Genomic DNA, 17,634 nt, shown 5'->3' on the forward strand with positions numbered 1-17,634 from the left:
TGGCCTTCTCTTCACAAAATAATTTCATATTTTATGTGTGTGTGTGTGTCTCTCTCTCTCTCTATATATATATTTCTACCAAATTCTTTCTCTTTAATAATCTGTTTTTGACCAAAGGTATATTCATTCTCCAGAAAGTGCTATCTATAGAGTTTGAGGGAGGAATTTTCAAGGACAATTCCTCCCTCATTAACACTTACTTCTAAAGCTTCTCCACAACATGCAATTGTGTTGCTCACCCAGTGCCATCATTTATAGATCAGAAAATGTAACTGTGAGAATTGTATGTGCTTCACTCCTCTTTATCCCTTTGTTTTCATTGTTCTTTTTAGAAACGGAATTAGACTTTGAAAGGGATTCAATACATCACACACTGACATTAGTAAAATATGAAATTGTATCCTTTTGGGGGTCTGCCTCTTGGAGGTTATTTCTCTTTCCCTATTGTGTTTTTAATGTAGCATGCTGGTTTGTTGTTCTGTTCTTTTATTCTACAAAACTAGCAAATGCGTATTCTAAGCTTAAGCAATTTGGTCTTCCTGAATCGTATGGTTTAACAATAGAATTTACCCATAGCTTATAACATAAAGCCAGTAGAGAACAAATAACCATGGCTACGGTAAGTATAAATATAAATTTCCATATGATTTATTGTTGTTCCTTGTACATAAGAAACAGTAATATACAACTTACACTGCTTTAGAATGTAAAATGGATAAAAATGTGTACACAAAAAGCACATTCCTAGAAAAAGGTATTGGCAAATAGTAAAAACGGGGGGGTGGGTAACAAGCAAAAAACAAATCAAAAACAAAAAAGAAACCAACAATTCTTCAATTCAGTGTGCAAACATTTTATAAAAATAGAAATACTAACTCTACAGGCAGTATTTCCTGATAAATTATTTAAATAGCATATCTACACAATCTGAGATATCTATTCCAATGGCAATGAGAAAATAATTTATAAAAATAAAGCAATGGCATACAAGATGATAGAAAAAACATAACTTTCAGAAAATGTATTTAACATTTCAATGCTATTTCCTTACTGGGAATACTTTTCTGCAAAGAATTTTTATACTATGTACAACATTGACTTTTTTTTTTTAGGTACTACAGTAGCTTTAAGTTTGTTAGACACTTAAACTCTTTCTGTTTGATCCAAAAATTCTTTACTCAGTCACACAACAAATGAGGTAATATTTGTATATAAGTTTCACCTTTGTCATTTTTTTCTCTTTTGGAAAAATGAAAAAAAAAAGTGTAGATGCTTTTCTTCTCCCTGGAAATAGGCACAAGGGATGGGGTAAAACAGTATTGAAGGCCTCCTGGCTTGCTTTTCAATCTAGAAACACTTGCAAATAGACAACCAACTAATTCCACTTAAAAAGACAAAACAAAGGAAAAAAATGAAAGAATCCCAAATCATTCAAGCTAAGCACAAAGTGAAGAGCAGCTCGCTGGGCTGTTTTCCTTGTGCCATTCTTGTGAGAGATTTGCTGATAAATCCCAACTACCTGCTCTCGGGTACTTTCCATACGAAACCTAGATTCCAGGTAGAACAGAGTTAATAAATAATCTGTATTTACAATCTGACAGTCATGAAGACTTGTAACAAAGATGACATAGATCGTCCTTACGCTTCTTCCTGGTCCATGAATAGTCTTTCAGACAGATCCTCCAGAATAGGTAAAAAATAAATATTTTACATTGTAAAGCATTTGTAAAACAAAAACTTACAATCCAAAAGAGAATTGGAAAACTCTATGATATTCAGGAAAAAAAAGAGAGAAGAGGAATGTTTTAGATAAGTTGATAATATTTTTGTGCCTTTCTAACCATAAAAATACAAGCACAGCTGCCCCTCCCTGGGGAGGCAGCCCAGTGCTCACTGAGATGGTGGGTTTTCTTAGTTTCCTGCTACATCTGCACAAGCTACATCCGGAAGAAAACCAACAGTTTCAATGCAACCAGGCAGAGGCAGCCAGCACTGCCTTACACTGGTTTACTTCCGACTCCCTCCCCAGTCACTACAGGTGATGTGTAAGGGGTGGGGATCGGGAAGAAGTCCAGAAGCCAGTCTTTCCCTCCCTTCCCTGCTTCTACTTAAGTGCCTATTTACGTGGGTTAGTCAGCTAACACCAGTCAGCATCATGAAATCCAGCGATAGTCTTTCAATCCCCTGAAAATGACTCAGTACCGAACATGTAACAGTTCCTCCATATTTTCTTCATACGATCGTCTCTGGGGTGTGCGCCCTCCCCGCTGGGCTTTGGCCCCGGCTCCCCCTAGTCCTGAGGGAGTATGTCAGGGGTGGTTTGGTTTGCTAATTCTCGTGAGTCCTCCCTTCTCTCACATGCCCGAAAACGCTTTTGAGTCCACTGCTCAGAGATGGCCTCACAACAGCACCTGCTCTGTGACAAAAGCTGTGTGGAGCAGGCACCCTCCCACTGAAGCAAGCAGATGCTTTTGCCTTTTCAAAAGCACAAAGTAATTGTTTATATTCTTGTGAGTCTCTTCTCATTCAGAGGATGAATGCTGAGTCTGATTTGGAAAACTGCATTTTCTTGAGGCAAGTCACATGTTCTAGGAGTCCACACTGATGCAAGCAGAGAAAAAAGGAAGGCAGGGAAGAGAGATCCTGGGGGTTTTCTTAAGCCCATGGTTCCAGAAGGTGCAATACCAGCATCAATTATGATCAGTCTTTTGATCAACAGTTGGATGATTAGGAATCTGTTAAATAAACAAACACAGAAATATATAAACAACTAATTCATAAAGGCACTGTCATCTTAATATCAGTTAAATTCAAAGCATAATTTAAGATTGTTCTAATACATTAACATTTAATTTTATAAGCTGACCTTATGCTAGGAGATTAATAGAGCGCGACCTGCCAGAACTTACACTATGCTTTCTAAGGCCTTCAAAGTTAAAAGTTTGAATTTTTTAAATAAAACTTTCTAGACTCAAAGATTACATCATAATTTTTTTTTTTTTGAGTAAAATCAACCATCTTTTTTTGCTCTGATTGATCTTGTAAGCATCAGGCCTTGGCCCAGGAAACATTTATGAAGCACTTACTTGGTGGTAGGCCCAATGCTGAACTCAGTGAAAGCTTAATAATCACTGAGTGAAAAAGAATGGAGAAGAAAATGCTAAGGTTAGTAGTGAAAATGAATTTTTAACATGCCAATATGAAGGCAATACTCCTTTGTCCTCCTCATATACAGCGAGAGGTTGTGAAAGACAACTTGTGCTGTAATGGCACAACTAAAACTCTAAGTAGTGAGAAAGACAGAAACATTTACAATTCTAAAGTGTTATTAACATGGTCTCAACTCTACAGGAGCTTGTCTGCTGTTGATCTTTACACTGTGTATGAAGAACACTGAGGTTGCTAAGCAAACTGATACTGTTAACAAGGACTCAGGATTTCACAAGCCATAGTTCATAGGCATTATTTCATTTCCATCACTGTATCAACAGCAAAATACAAATAACCCTGTCTCTAAAACAGCCTTTCAATCAGACTGTCCCATAACTGGCATTCTCGATGTCAGTCTGAATTAGAGGTGTCAACTGTACATGCACTGTATGTGGCTCCTACCTCTGCATTCATATTTCAGGTCTGAGAAGAACACCATTTCTTGAGAGAAGACAAACAACCCTAGCCTGCCGCCAGCATAGGTTTTGTCATAGATGGGTCCTGAGTCAGCCATGATTTTCTTCCCTTCATACATCACCACTCTGCAGGAAAAAGAAACTCTCATTAGTGACACCCCTACTTTTTGGGCTCCTCCTTCTTACCATCAGTGTGATTCTAAGTGAAATTTGATCCTTGTGATCTTACCTAATGAAACCTGTCTTTGGCCTGTGGCTGAGACGCCATCTGTAGGCAGTGAAATCTTTCCAGCCTATGTGACGAGGGTCATGCCACAGGGTACGCACCTGAAGGAAAAGGAAAAGAAGAGGTTGAAGCCCAGTTGCATCATGTGAAGATTTATGTTTCATTCCATAAGATACAGGGCTTTAAAGGGACCAAGTTGACCTAAATTAGAGGGTGGTGATGTTGGTTTTTTTCCAAGGCCTCCTTCATTTGATGTGTGTCCTTGAATGTACATATGAAACAAAGAGGGAAGAGAAGCAGCTTTTTTGTTTGAAGAGGCTGAAACTGCCTTTGGATTTGAGGGGTAACTCTTGGTTATGGCGAGCTCCCCTCTCAGACGCTATTATGTTCTTACAAAGCAGAGCTTAAAGCTGCAATTGGTGATGTTGAACTTGATGTCTTCGACTCCCTGTTGGGAGTCTTGATCAAGCACAGCATCCCTAGTGCGAGTCAAGCACCTGCCCCTTCTCTCCCTTCTGCAGGGCGTTGCTCTTACCTGGCCAGGGGTGTTTCCTGTGTGCCACAGGGCATTCCGCAGGTGCTCGCCAGGCCCTGTGGTGGAGTTCACAACTTTCACAGAAAGGCCTGAGTATCCCTGAGCTCTCGTGGGGTTGGTGTCCCAGTAGGACTGGGTGACTTGCTTCCACATCACAACATAGAAGCGGCTGCTGGACTGGTAGCCAAACACAAACCCGGCGTAGTCATCATCCCTCTCGGTGTTGATGAAGAAGGTCCCACTGAAGTCCACAGCATTAAACTCGTCATAACCTGGAAGATGAGGTCAGACCCAGGTCAAAACCTGTAGCCTTCAAAAGGTTCTCCATTGTATTCCCAGACATCCTCAGTACCCACAGGGACAGATGCTACTGCCAGCTTTTCTATTTGCTTCTTTCACGTGTATGTTAGCCTTTTGTTTGAAGAACTCATTACTCACCTATAGCAAGTCCAGGATCACAGTTGACAGTCTGGACGAGTTCTTTACCCTGATGGCGTACAACCCAGTTAGGGTCATTTTGAGATGTCCCTTTGGGATCTAGAGGAATCATCTGGAATCGGCGGAAATCAGTTTCACTGATATCAACGTTTTCAGGACAAATGTCATCAACATCTGGCACATTGTCGTGGTCAAAATCATCTTTGCAAGCATCACCTCGACCATCACCTAAGGTCAAAAGGGCAAGAGTTCAGTGAAATTCTGAAATACTATTACTACTGGTGTCAGAAATTCACCATCTTGTCAAAGTTGGCATTTAGTCTCTTCATCCTTTCAAATGCATTCAGCTTTGTTTTTATTTTCTCAATCCAGACAGCCATGGTTTCAGTTACTCTCTTACAAGTGGCTCCACTGACTTACCATCAGAGTCCTTCTGGTCGGGATTGGGCACAAGTCTGCAGTTGTCCCTGTCATCAGGAATGCCGTCATTGTCATCATCGTGGTCACAGGCATCTCCCTTGCCATCTTTGTCATGGTCAGCTTGGTTGGCATTGGGCACGTAGGGACAGTTGTCCAGGTTGTTCTGGTGGCCATCTTCGTCAATATCCTGATTGTTGTCACAGGTATCTCCAATGCGGTCTGAATCAGAGTCGAGCTGAAAAAGAGAAATGGAGGGTAGATTGAAGTGTAAGTCATCAGTGTTCAAGATAATTTATGGAAGATTCTCTAAGGTTTGATATGGCCAGTGGGGTTTCATGTCTATATGCTATTGTGGGAAGATAATATCAACAAATTTTACAAGTTTTTTCTTGATCCTTGTTTTCATAAAGGGATATTTAGGAGATTTTTTTTTTAAATATAAAATTTTTAAATAAAATTAAGTAGAAAGCATTATTTAATCACGAAGGATAGAATGCAATGTTAACTGCTTATATCTTAATGTTAAATGAAATTCTTTGGGTACACTCTGTTATTTTCCATTGAAGGTTTCAATTGTAAAATGTTTGACATGTCAACTTCTACTCTTAGGTCATGAACTCATGGAAACATACTGCCTTTTGTGCACACTGGGTAATGTGTATGGCGAGGATCAACTATCTTCTTTTTTAGGTATTTGGTTTTACACATCTAGTTCATAAGGATTGTCATCTGTTGGCTCAGGTAAAGTCAAAATTCTGATTTTCAAAACTCTGTTTCTTAGAGTATTTTTACATTACTCCGTGTGCGTGGGATTCTCAGGAACTGTTTATACACAAACTGGAATTTTTCTTGCTAGTATTTAAGCTCTTTGCTAGTAAGATTTTCACATAATACCTGAATCTTTTTATAAATTTTATTACCATCTGAGGAACCAGAAACTCATCCGGGGAGATTAAATGATATTGAAGAAATTGAATTTATAGTAAGACCCAAACTCAAAACAGATGCCCCTCAGTGTCCTCTGATGAGCAAAGCTCTCCCGCATCAGTCATTCTTGTTAAGGCTCCAGAGCTGTTCATCCTGGTGCTTTTCATTTTTACAGGACCTCATGAGAGCCATATTAGGAGGAAAAACTGGATTTCTAATTGCTTGAATCTTATCAAAATATTTTTTAAAAGCTGGTTCTTAAGCTTCCAGAACAATGCATTTTAGGAAAAAAAAAAAAAGCCTTAACTTTCATCCCTAGAAAATAATGATGGGCAATTACACAAGAAAGGAAATACTTCCAGACATGGAACCTGTTCTGGCCAATGTCTACTGGTAGCAGTTCCCAGTACAGGCAGAGAGTGATGGGTTTGCAATGCCATACACTTTTGAAGAATGACAAATGGGGATTTCTTCAGTTTTTGGAAGTATTTTTAGTTTGAAGGTTTTCTTAAAGCCAGATCGTACCATGAGCCATGAAAATGGTTGCTTATTTTGCTTAAGGGTATTTTTTTTTCCAACTTTTAGTCTTAAATATGATTACTATTACTAAAGAGTTGTTAGTCACGGATTTCTGCTTTGTATAATTTATCTTAGTAATGGTGGCTCATACTGAGCAAGTCACACAGACCTTCTTGAAGAAGACTGAAGTTACAAGATTGTCACACTGAAGACCTATATGGGATTCTGCCAGGAGCTCAAATCAGGCAAACTGTTTACATGGAAATATTATAGTTGGCCATGAGACCATTGAGAGCCACAGTAATAGGAGTGTTTGAATTCTATTTAACCCCTTTATTTCTTGAGGGCTATTCCAACTTTACTGAAAGATTCTGAAAGGAGGCCACCTACCTGATCTGGATTGTGTTCCAGGGGGCAGTTATCACACTGATCTCCAACCCCATCCATATCCGTGTCCCTCTGGTCCACGTTGTAGACATACTGGCAGTTGTCTCGCTCATTGAGGATACCTGCAGAGACAGGGGACAAATAAGAGATAGAGTCTCCAGCTCAGGTACATCAACCCAACTGCACACTAACAGCCAGGGCTGGAGAGAAGAAGGTTGAAAGGTGGGCACAGTCACCATGGCCTAGGGCCTGATGGAGTCAGGGAGCGCCTTACCATCCCCATCAATGTCTGCAGCACAGGCGTCTCCTTCCCCATTGTTGTCCGTGTCAGCCTGATCCGGGTTGTGGTTGTAGGGGCAGTTGTCACAGCGGTCTCCCACGTCATCTCTGTCATAGTCATACTGGGCTGGGTTGTAATGGAATGGACAGTTGTCCTGCAAAGAGAAGAAATGAACCTTTTACAACATTGCCTGGGAAACCAGCTCAAGCCTCAAACCACATGCATAATATAAAACTGCAGAAGTCTGTAACACCTGTTTTCTACTGAGTGTATGTACTGATTGAGTACCCAGTGTAAAATGATCACAGCAAAAATTAAGAGCCAGGACATAAGTGAAAAATGGGTTCCTGCTGGTTACAAGTCAGTGAGATGTAAATATCGTATCATCTTGGTCCTCAGTATGCCCGAAGTAAACTTCACTGTAAGACAGGACATTTGAAAGGAATCTGGGGAGCAGGGAATCTGGGGAGCAGTGTCATTTGTTTATGCATCGTAATTTCCCGCTCAAATTGCAGAGGGGAAGTTGTGATGAAAAACAAAACTTACTTGAAAATTCTCTTGGCAACATCTATGTCTTTAAACTACTGAAACATAATGAATAATTTCTAATTATCTCAGCAGTTTGGTATATTTCTCCCTATAATCCTGTAATTTCATTGAATCTTAAAGAGTTTCACTGTTGCTGAATAGAAAAGATGAAGAAGGAAAGCATTTTGTTTTTACCCTATCATCTGGAATTTTATCATTGTCATCATCATCATCACAGGCATCACCAATTCCATCCTTGTCATAGTCTTCCTGTCCCGAGTTGGGAAGGTTGGGGCAATTATCCTAGGAAAGAGAAGATGCACATTATGGCCACAGTCTGCATGCCTTTTGCTCAGGTCCTGCACAGGGAGGGACCCAAATGTTGCAAACAGAAAAGGAACTGAATGCTGCTCTGGAACAGCATATACTTTTCATGGGAAGAAAAAAAATGAAACATTTTCTTGGGAGAAAGAGCTATATATAATTTTCATAAATGCCCTAGGCTTTAGACATGCTGGGAACACAAGTCATACTCTACTGGCATTTGGTAGAGCACTGAACATGGTTTTTTTTGGACAAAATTGACTGGAACACAACTGCCAAAAGGACCTGCCCCATTTGTGTTCTTGCCACCAAGCGATTTAATATTAATGAGAATTAGTGCCTTTGGCAGATTTAATCTTTCAGTTGCATTTTCAGGCCTTAAGCAGTTCCTTAGCCTATTTCTTAGATAAGGGCGAGGTGCCTTCTTTCTGGAGGCACACGAGGGAAGCTGGTTGTACCTTTTTGCAGTGGTAAGTTGCATTGGCCACGCACACCAGGTCCTCGTTGGGCCAGCCGTCCAGGTCCGTGTCCTCCCCGCAGATGATGCCATTGCCTGCGTAGCCGGGCTTGCACTCGCAGCGGTACATGGGGTCGCTGTAATGGCCCAGGTAGTTGCACTTGGCGTTCTTGTTGCAGTCATGTGTCCCGTCTGTGCAGGGGTTGCGGGGCTTGCACACCTGAGGGTACAACATCCTGATGTTAAGGCAGAGCCTTCAAGAGTCCCCAGATACCATGGAAATGAGAAGAACCCAGATCCCCATCATCTGAATAGACAGAGGCTCTGGGGGGAGGAGTGTGGCTTCCTTGGTCCTGCCCCATTCTCCCCGAGGATGTCCAGGTTACAGGCTAACACTGCTTTGTGTCTCTTTTTCCTGAACAATTTCAGCACCTAGGCATTTATAAGTCCACTGACTCACACCTGACTGCAGAGCAACCTTTTCAAGTGTGATGGACTATTTTTCCCCTGCAGGATTTACAATGGATTTTCTAGTCGTGTTTCTGAAAACTAGACTGTACATTCTCCCCCTTCCCTGTTTTTTGTGAAGGGTATAAAATGACATTCCTCCCTCCCTCCCTCCCCTAGTTGTAGACTCTGGTTTCCTAGCCTCGTCTGTCTACCTGTTTGTTGGCAGCGGCATGCTCCACGCCCTGGCCAAAGGGCTGCGAGCCAGTGAAGCGCGGCGGGCAGGGCAGGCAGTTGTAGCCGGGATCTGTGTTCCTACACCGGTGCTCGCCATTGTGGTTGAAGCAGGCATCAGGCACTTCTTTGCACTATGGAAGAAACAACAGTTAGCTTCATGTTTAGCAAACACTGCCATGGGGAAAGGACAGGACAGGTGAGCTGCTTTCCTAGGTCTAGTAACTGAGCCCTCAGTTGCTCACCTCATCAACATCTTCGCACTGGACGCCATTTCCGCTGTAACCGGGGGGACAGGCGCCACATTTCCAGCTCCCGTCAGGGTAGCTAGTACACTTAGTACCAGCAAAGCAAGGATTGGACAGGCATCCATCTGAGGCGAGAGAGACAGCAAATGGTTGGTCTGAGCTGCTGTTACTGCCATGCTGGCTACTTAAAAAACAATACAGTGTAAAATATGGTAGGGTCTGTGTAACTGACAACTTGTTGAGATTATGTGGTCCACCTGTAATTTTAGAGTAATCAAACCACTCGGGACCTTTCAAAGCTGGAACCCCCTTGAATGCTGACCATGGCATTCAGTGAAGTAAGAAACTCCTAAGGGTGGTCTTGTCCCCTGCCGGGCTCACCAATTGGACAGTCCTGCTTGTTGCAGATCTGGTTCTCTGTCACATCACCAACGCAGTCCTTGCCTCCAAACTGGGGTGTGGGGTTGTTGCAGAGCCGGCTACGTTTCTGCACCCCTCCTCCACAGGTGACAGAACAGATGTCCCACGGGGACCAGGGACCCCAGCCTCCATTGACTGTAAGAAAATGAACCATATGCCAAAATTAGGGTCAATTTTCAGACATCTTACTGTTGCATAAAATTCTAAAGTTTGTTCAAGAAACCTCTGCTCCTGACACATGAAAAGAATGTTTGGGAAGAGGGTGAGTTTGAAATGGTTTTCTTTCTGTTTTTCATTAAAGAAACTGCTGAGCATGCAGGACTTTGCTTCTATTTGTTTCTCTAGGAAGTAACCTTTCCCCTCCATGACCCACTGGACTGGAGGCCGAAGATGCCAAGCAACCAGCTGGGCCGAGCGGCCGCGTGGGTGCCGCCATGTTCACACTTACTGGGGCAGGCATCCTTCCTGCAGGCCTTGGTCTCCCGAGCTTCGCCTTCGCAGGGTTTCCCATTCATCTGGGGGCTGGGAGAGTTGCAGAGCCGGATCCTTGTGATCACACCATCACCACATGTCACAGAGCAAGATGACCATGGGGACCAGTGGCTCCAGCCGCCATCCTGTTTAACTGAAGTACAGAGCTGATGGTTATGGGATGCTTACCATGAGCCAAGCATTGTGCTAACTGCTTTAAATGCATTGTAGATATAAAATTCTCAAAGTAACCCTATCAAGAACTATTATCCCCAATTTATAGATGAGGAAAGAACCTCAGAGAGGGTCAGCTGTGCTCAAGGATGCACAGATAAGTGGTAGAATTCGGGTTCAGATCCAGAGATCCTAGAACCTGTGCTCTTTTTTTTCAATATATTTTGTTTTTCCTGCTTTGTCTCCCCAACCCTGCCCTGTACACAGTTGTGTATCTTAGCTGCAGGTCCTTCTAGTTGTGGGATGTGGGACGCTGCCTCAACATGGCCTGATGAGGGGTGCCATGTCCGCGCCCAGGATCTGAACCCTGGGCCACCGCAGCAGAGCGCACGAACCCAACCACTAGCCATGGAGCCGGCCCCTAGAACCTGTGCTCTTAACCGCTGTGCTATGGAGCTGCTCTTGCTGATGACAAGGTCAGTTCCCCACATTCCTAAGTGACCAAGATGCTCACATCTCTTATCACACTCCTGAATGTGGCAGGTCCGCGTCTGGACAGAGGAGCCCTCGCATCGGTTGTTGAGGCTATCGCAGGAGCGGCCACGCTGCTGGATTCCATTGCCACATGTCACAGAGCAGGAAGTCCACTCAGACCATGGGGACCAGCCATCGTCCGCAGAGTCACTGGCTGCAGGGGAAAGGGGCTCATTTAGTGCACGATCATTAAGAGAAGCTTTTCTTTAGACTGCTCTGGACTGTTTTAGACTAAAAACTGCTTTAGACTGTTCCGGACTTTCTTCCCTTGCCAGAGGGTGAAAAGCAATCTCTCTCTTAGGCCAGCAGCCAAGGGGTCTATCCCAGGTCATCCCTGTATACCATCGGGTCAATGGATCAGTACAACATCGGGCCAATGTCCTTCTCCCAGTGTGTGCTACTCATTGCTGCCTCCTTTCTCCTTTCAGCATTTCAAATGAATTTCCCTTTCCTGACTGACATATCTGGGTAGACATTTCCAGTCTCAGGCTTCCAAGGATACCTGAGTTTTAGGGAGCTTATGGGAGTCACTTCTGACTTCCAAGGGAGGCACAGACCATGTGTTTGGCAGATGAGCTTGAAGGCAGCTCAGCTGCTGTTGGCTTTGGCTCTGGCTCGGTCATGAGGGTGATCAGTGTGCTGCTCTCTCACTCTAGCATGTGGGGCCTTCTCTGCAAGTATTTTCACAAGACGAGGACGTGTTTGTTTACAATCTGCCCAGGCACCATGACTACAATCACATCTAGCTGTAGCAGGCACAAGACGGAGAACTTGTTTTCTCTTGCTATCAGCTGGAGGTTCTCAGAGCAATCCCTGAGTCAAGTTCAAAACTCCACTAGTCTCCAGCTAGCTTTGTTCCCTTTAGCCCCCACCTCAGGTGAATGCTGAACAGAAACAGATACACAGATGGTTCTTACAGTGCCAACACTGCTAACGTGGTCCCTGCATGGGATGGCTGTTCTGAGCCGTGTGTGTGTGAAGGGCAAGCGCTGGCTTTCCTGTTTTATTCCTTATCTTAGTTGTGATGAGTCATCTTCATGACTTGTACCTACTACCTTCAAAGTGATTGATTTATACTGGCAACAAAAACCGGGGATAGTGTGCCACAGAACAATATCGTGCCTTCTTTCTTTTACTGCCCTGAAACTCAAACTGCTGATGTTCTCAGGCCTCTTATTCTTGCAGATCAAATGGGTAGAACTTTCAGGCCCAATGAAGTCCAATGCTCTCGCTATAGCCCATCCATTTCTCTGGTGAAATTTAACTCCAGGCCATAAGGTCCCATTCTAAAAGCAGTCAACTTAGAGCTATTGCTGCTACATATTCATCTCTCCCTTATTCAAAGCATAAAACCAGAATCAGTAAGCTATACCAAGATCATTATTGCCTATACTATAATCCAGAAAGGTATTAAGATTTAGTCATAATGGAATTTTGGGCTGTATACACCAGACTAGTCATCAGTTAACCAGATGCTACTGCAAGAAACTGAATGAAGACATGGTGGAGGTGGGGGTGGGGTTCCAGTGCTGTGTTCAGCTGTCCAGGGTTTATGGAGAACCGACCTAGTCAGTGAAGAACGGTTATGCGGTTTTAGGAACTTACGCCAACACCGGGGGCAGCATTCTCCATCAGGAACTGTGGCATTGGAGCAGGGCATGATGGGGCAGGAAACTTTTTTGCAGATAGTGACTGAGTTCTGCAGGGCAAGAGCGAGGGAAAAATGGGTTACTGAGCATACTGCAAGCAGTTTACATACTCTAACATTTCAATTACACAATGACACGTGGTCAGGACTGTAAAGGCTCTAGCTGGAATGATTCCAGTAGAAGATCTGTCCCTGTTGTACTGCAGCCACCGGTACTGTGGAGAACGTGCTAGTGCTAGTTCCTTGCCCCTCCATTCCTTGGAGAGTTCTTTCTTAAATGCCACTTAATCATTGGTGGAACTTACAGCATGAAGAATTTATCCAAAGGGAATCACCAACATCCTGGGTCAAATCTATTAATCTATGTCTGAAATTGAACTCGAAACTCAGCCAGGACTTTTTCAATTTTATCTTTATGGGGAAAAGAAGATCAATGAGGATTTTTTCCCTCATGGATAGATCTGGCTTTATATTATATTGAAGAAGAATGGGAATTTAATGGGTTTGCTCACAAATGCAGCAACCCGTGATTTGTACTTTAGCTTGACTTTGTTCAGTGAGCCAGGTAAACCCTCAAACTCACCTGCCCCCGGCAGTGGGGAGGGCTAGAGTGACACACACACTGTGGCAGTGCCATCTGAGTGAAGGAGACAGTTACAGCCTAACAATGTTAGGCTCAGTGATTTGAACAACAATCAGTACTGTATGAGTATCTCTGTCATAGCTGAATACAAATCAGGGTTGGGGGAAAAGAAAAGGAATGTTCCAGGTTTTATCTGCCTGACATTCAACACTTAGCCTTTGAACTAACGCAGGTAAATTATGCAGATGTCTTAGATTTGTTCTTTCAGATACCTAGCCTGGGGCATAATTAAGAATTTGAAAAACTTTCTGAGAGTTTGAAGATTTTATAGGTGTCATAATTGCATCTTAAAAAAACCACTTTGGTCTCAGGCCATGGAACATAAAAAGAGCTTGTGTGGCCATCTGGGTATTTCCCCAGAATCTGTGGCTTCAAACACATGCCATCAATTCGTATTTCAGTTCGTAAAGATCCCTTACCTGGCAGCGACACTCAGTGCAGCTATCAACAGTCCATTCCTCATTATTCCTGTACTGAACTCCGTTGTGGTAGCAGAGGGGAGGCCTCCGCAGCTCATTGGCCAGTTCTTTGTTCTCTTCAGTCTAAATGGGGGAGAAAGACCATTAGTGTCCAAACTCATTTTCGGTCATTCAGGATCATCTGTGATATACCTTCAGGGGCTCATGCTAAAGGGCTGGGGGCAGAGGCCACTGACCACTTTGCGGATGCTGTCCTGAAGCGTGGTCACGATGGTACGCAGGCCCCTGAGCTCCAGGACCATGTTGGACAGCTCATCACAAGAGATGCCACAGATGGCCTGCAGATCCTTCGTCTTGTGGCCGATGTAGTTAGTGCGGATAGCAGGGCTGGAACCATTCACCACATTGTTGTTGAGGGTGAGGAGGACATTGGTAGCTGCCAAGAAACAAAGAAACACAATGAGAAAAGTGACAGAAGATCTTTGAACAGATGCTCTCACCAGCCAGCCCCTCGAGTCCCTAGCTGTAAAGACATTTCATTTGGGGCGAGAAGTGCAGGTGGAGAGAGAGAGGGGGACAGAGGGAAAGGGGGAGTGAGGAAGTGTGTGTGCGTGTGTGTGTGTGAGATACCCTTTGAGGTCACCTCTGTATACCTCTTAACTGTGTTCCTTGGGGAAATTTATGCACAACCTCCATTGCTTAAATTTCTCAGCTTGTTTTGGGTGAAATTCCCCCCTGATTTCCCGATATTCCCTAAAAATAGCTGAGTACTCACAGCTGGAGCAGCCTTTGTTCCTGAGGATGTCTTCTGGTGTGGTTCCGAAGACAAACCTCACGTTCTGCAGCACCCCCTGTGGGCAGAGGACACACATGACTTGTAGAGTGTTGGGGAGGAGATGAGGGGAAGACTTTCTGCTAGGGAAAGCACACAATAGATGTTCCGACAGTTTGAAAGAGGTCCCTGTAAGATCACCATGTCAAAATAACACACCGACATAAATTGCCAAACAGCTTCAAAATCTTAATTGTGTCTTCTGCCAAGTCTTCAGTATTTTACAAAGAATTGAGTTATCAGCCTACTGGGTACACAGGAAATGGAATCTGATACTAAGACCAGAGGATATAATCCCACCGTCCACTGTCAAAGAGTTAAATGTGGGAGTTTCAAAGCCACAGCTGCAAAGATCTAGAAGTTTAAGCAGGGAAAAACCTGCAGCAGCAAATATTCACTATTTTAACCATGTGAGACCCACTACATCCCCGTGAGGAATCAAATAGCAAAGTGGTATTTATTCTGCTCATACAGAGTATCCACGTCAAGCAATATTACAGTTGGTGGAATGCATCTGAAAGTTATTTTCCTGAGAAGCGCATAAAGACTATCTAAGGCTTAAACAGGCTGTTACAGGAAAACCATTTCTTGCTTCCTTTGGTGTTTTTCAAAGTGTGGTCCCCAGAAAACAAGCACCAGCTTCACCTGGAACTTGTTGGAAATGCCAATTATCAGGCTCCACCCCAGACCTACTGGATCTGAAACTTATGCATTTTAATAAGCCCTCGAGGTGATTCTGCTGCTCCCTAAAGCTGGAGAACCACTGCTTTAGTCCACAGGCAGTATCTCCCGTACTAGAACCCCTGCCTCTCCTGCTATAGCCCTCCTGACAGGTCAGCTGGCTAGCAGTGGACCCCATGGACCAGGAATCAGAGGAGGGGACCTCACCTGGAAATTGTCATTGACACCTCCTTTTGCGATGCGGAGTCTGGCGATGCTGGCCAGGTCCCTGGTGAAGATGCTCTGGATGGGGACGTCCAGCTCAGCATTCTCCATCTTCTCACAGTCGATGTAAAGCTGGGCCCTGTCCTCCTGCACAAACAGGGTGATGCTCTTCCACTGGCCGGTCGCCAGGAGCGCTTCTTCCACGGACACCACATGCTGCTTCCCCTGCACGGTCAGGCTCAGGTCCAGGGTGCCCGCCTTGCCATTGGAGACCACACTGAAGATCTGGCCAGAGTGGTCTTTCCTCTCCACGGCCAGCAGAGTGCCCCGGGTCTTCTTCATCTGCCTCAGGGAGGCCAGGAGGAGGAACCCTTTCTCGGCCCGCACAGCATCCACTAGGTCTTGGAACTTGTCATCAGGCACAGGGGGGATCAGGTTGGCATCCTCGATGCGGAAAGCTGGGCTGGAAGGGTCAGGACCCTTCACCAGCCGGCGTCCAGAGCCCTTGCGGGCAGCCCCCGTGAGTTCAAAGATGTCGAACACGCTGTTGTCTCCCCCAGACTCTGTTAGACAGGAGTGAGACACACAGTGAGCCTTCTAGGCTGGGGCCAGGGCTGTGGGGCTCAGCTCCGAGGGGTGGGGGTCAGAGGGACAGGATGAAAACTCCTGGCAACTACTGAAAGAGCTCAAGAAACACTGTGTCTGAGGGAACCTGCATCCTGATGTTAATCAGGGCTCAGGGGAGAAACAGCTGGGAGAGGAGAGCACAGGAGGGAGACACCTGGGCTAACCAGCGCCTCCTCCCCTTCCCTCCCCCCTTAAAAGGTATTATATAGACTCACCTGGAATGCGGTTGGAGCCACACACATGTAAGAGGAACAGGACGCTGAGTCCCCAGGCCAGCCCCATGGTGGAGCTGTTTGTGCCCAGCAAGGAGCCTGCAGCAGAAAGCACAGAGCCCACCGTCAGAGGCAGCAAAGCAGGGAGGATGGGCAAAAACTGGGGACTGGGCTTGGGACAAGGGCCCTGGGGATCCCCCTTTGGCCCCACATTGGCTAGGATAACTGTACTTACTTTGGAGAGGGCATCAGAAAGAAAATGGGAGAGTTGAGGGGAGGAGATCGTGGTTTTAAAGGGGGGGGCAAAGACCAACAATCTGGGGGCTTTTCCTTGGGCAGTCGAGGACCAGGAGGTGTAGTTTGGGGGCGCAAGAAGGGCGCGGGGAAGTGGAGACTCGTCTGAAGAGCTGATAGAAAGGTTTAGGGAGGACTTGAAGAATAGAAGAAAATCTTGGGGTGTCCTGAGAGTTGGTTTGTGAACTCCAAGGCTGCAGAGGATGTCTGTGGAGCTCTTCCACGAGAAGAGTCCTCCAGCGGCTGGGAGGGACAGGATGGGGGAAGGTGAAGAGTGTGAGATCCAGGAGCCCTGGGGGACTGAAGCCTCGGAGGCCGAGGTGGATGGCCGGGGCAGCACTGGTCCTCGGCAGGCGCCCAGAGATCCCTTACCTGTGTGCACACGGGCCAGCGGCCGGAGGTGGAGGCGAGGGCGCAGCGGCGGGCGCCGAGTCCTGGAGCGCGCAGGGAGGGCGGTGCGCTCGGGGAGGCCGCGGCGGGAGTCGGAGGCTGCGGGCGGAGCTCGCGGGAGTCCGCGCTCGCCGGCCGGCTCGGGAGAGTGGCTGGCGAGGTGGAGGAGCCGCGCGTCTTTAAAGGGGCGCTCACATTCCTGGGGATTCCTCTGGCCAATGGGAGGCGGCCGGGCAGGAAGCGGGAGGGGGGCCAGTCTGGGTTCCTCTCTCCGCCCCCCGCTGCCTGGCGCACAACTTTCCAGCTAGAAAGTGAAGGGGGGAGGCCGGGGTCGGGGCCCAGGAGCCCTGGAACTTCTCAGAAAAATAGGTGCCCGCCCACGCAGCCTTGGCGCACGCGGGCTCAGCACTTTGACTCTTGCGCCATGCGGGCCCGAGGCGATCCGTGTGAGCATCCCAAGCAGCAACGGGGCTTTGGCCAACCAACCAA

General features: G+C 45.6%; 1 protein-coding gene across 1 annotated transcript; it reads right to left on the reverse strand.

Moving 5' to 3' along the window:
* Positions 1-632: 632 nt before the first annotated feature.
* Positions 633-17,222, reverse strand: THBS1 (thrombospondin 1). The gene is made up of 22 exons (NM_001308952.2): positions 17,128-17,222; positions 16,465-16,560; positions 15,626-16,185; positions 14,681-14,756; positions 14,142-14,341; positions 13,906-14,028; positions 12,801-12,894; positions 11,176-11,349; positions 10,465-10,641; positions 9,978-10,151; positions 9,594-9,721; positions 9,330-9,482; positions 8,669-8,887; positions 8,082-8,189; positions 7,353-7,512; positions 7,082-7,200; positions 5,246-5,480; positions 4,826-5,053; positions 4,388-4,659; positions 3,856-3,953; positions 3,613-3,752; positions 633-2,735 (listed from the first exon to the last, which is right to left on the reverse strand). Exons 2-22 carry the CDS (start codon positions 16,529-16,531, stop codon positions 2,728-2,730), a joined length of 3,513 nt encoding a protein of 1,170 aa, NP_001295881.1. The 5' UTR covers positions 16,532-16,560; positions 17,128-17,222; the 3' UTR covers positions 633-2,727.
* Between the last annotated feature and the right edge of the window lie 412 nt (positions 17,223-17,634).

The sequence above is a fragment of the Equus caballus genome, chromosome 1, assembly GCF_041296265.1.
Source record: "Equus caballus isolate H_3958 breed thoroughbred chromosome 1, TB-T2T, whole genome shotgun sequence".
Taxonomy (NCBI): Eukaryota; Metazoa; Chordata; class Mammalia; order Perissodactyla; family Equidae; genus Equus; species Equus caballus.

Coding starts and splice junctions, on each gene's coding strand:
- THBS1 (NM_001308952.2), bottom strand. CDS start 16,531: ATGGGGCTGGCCTGGGGACTCAGCGTCCTGTTCCTCTTACATGTGTGT. Junction 10,642..11,175: donor TCAGGAGTGTGATAAGAGAT/GTGAGCATCTTG, acceptor TCTGTACTTCAG/TTAAACAGGATGGCGGCTGG. Junction 5,054..5,245: donor CGACCAGAAGGACTCTGATG/GTAAGTCAGTGG, acceptor TTTTGACCTTAG/GTGATGGTCGAGGTGATGCT.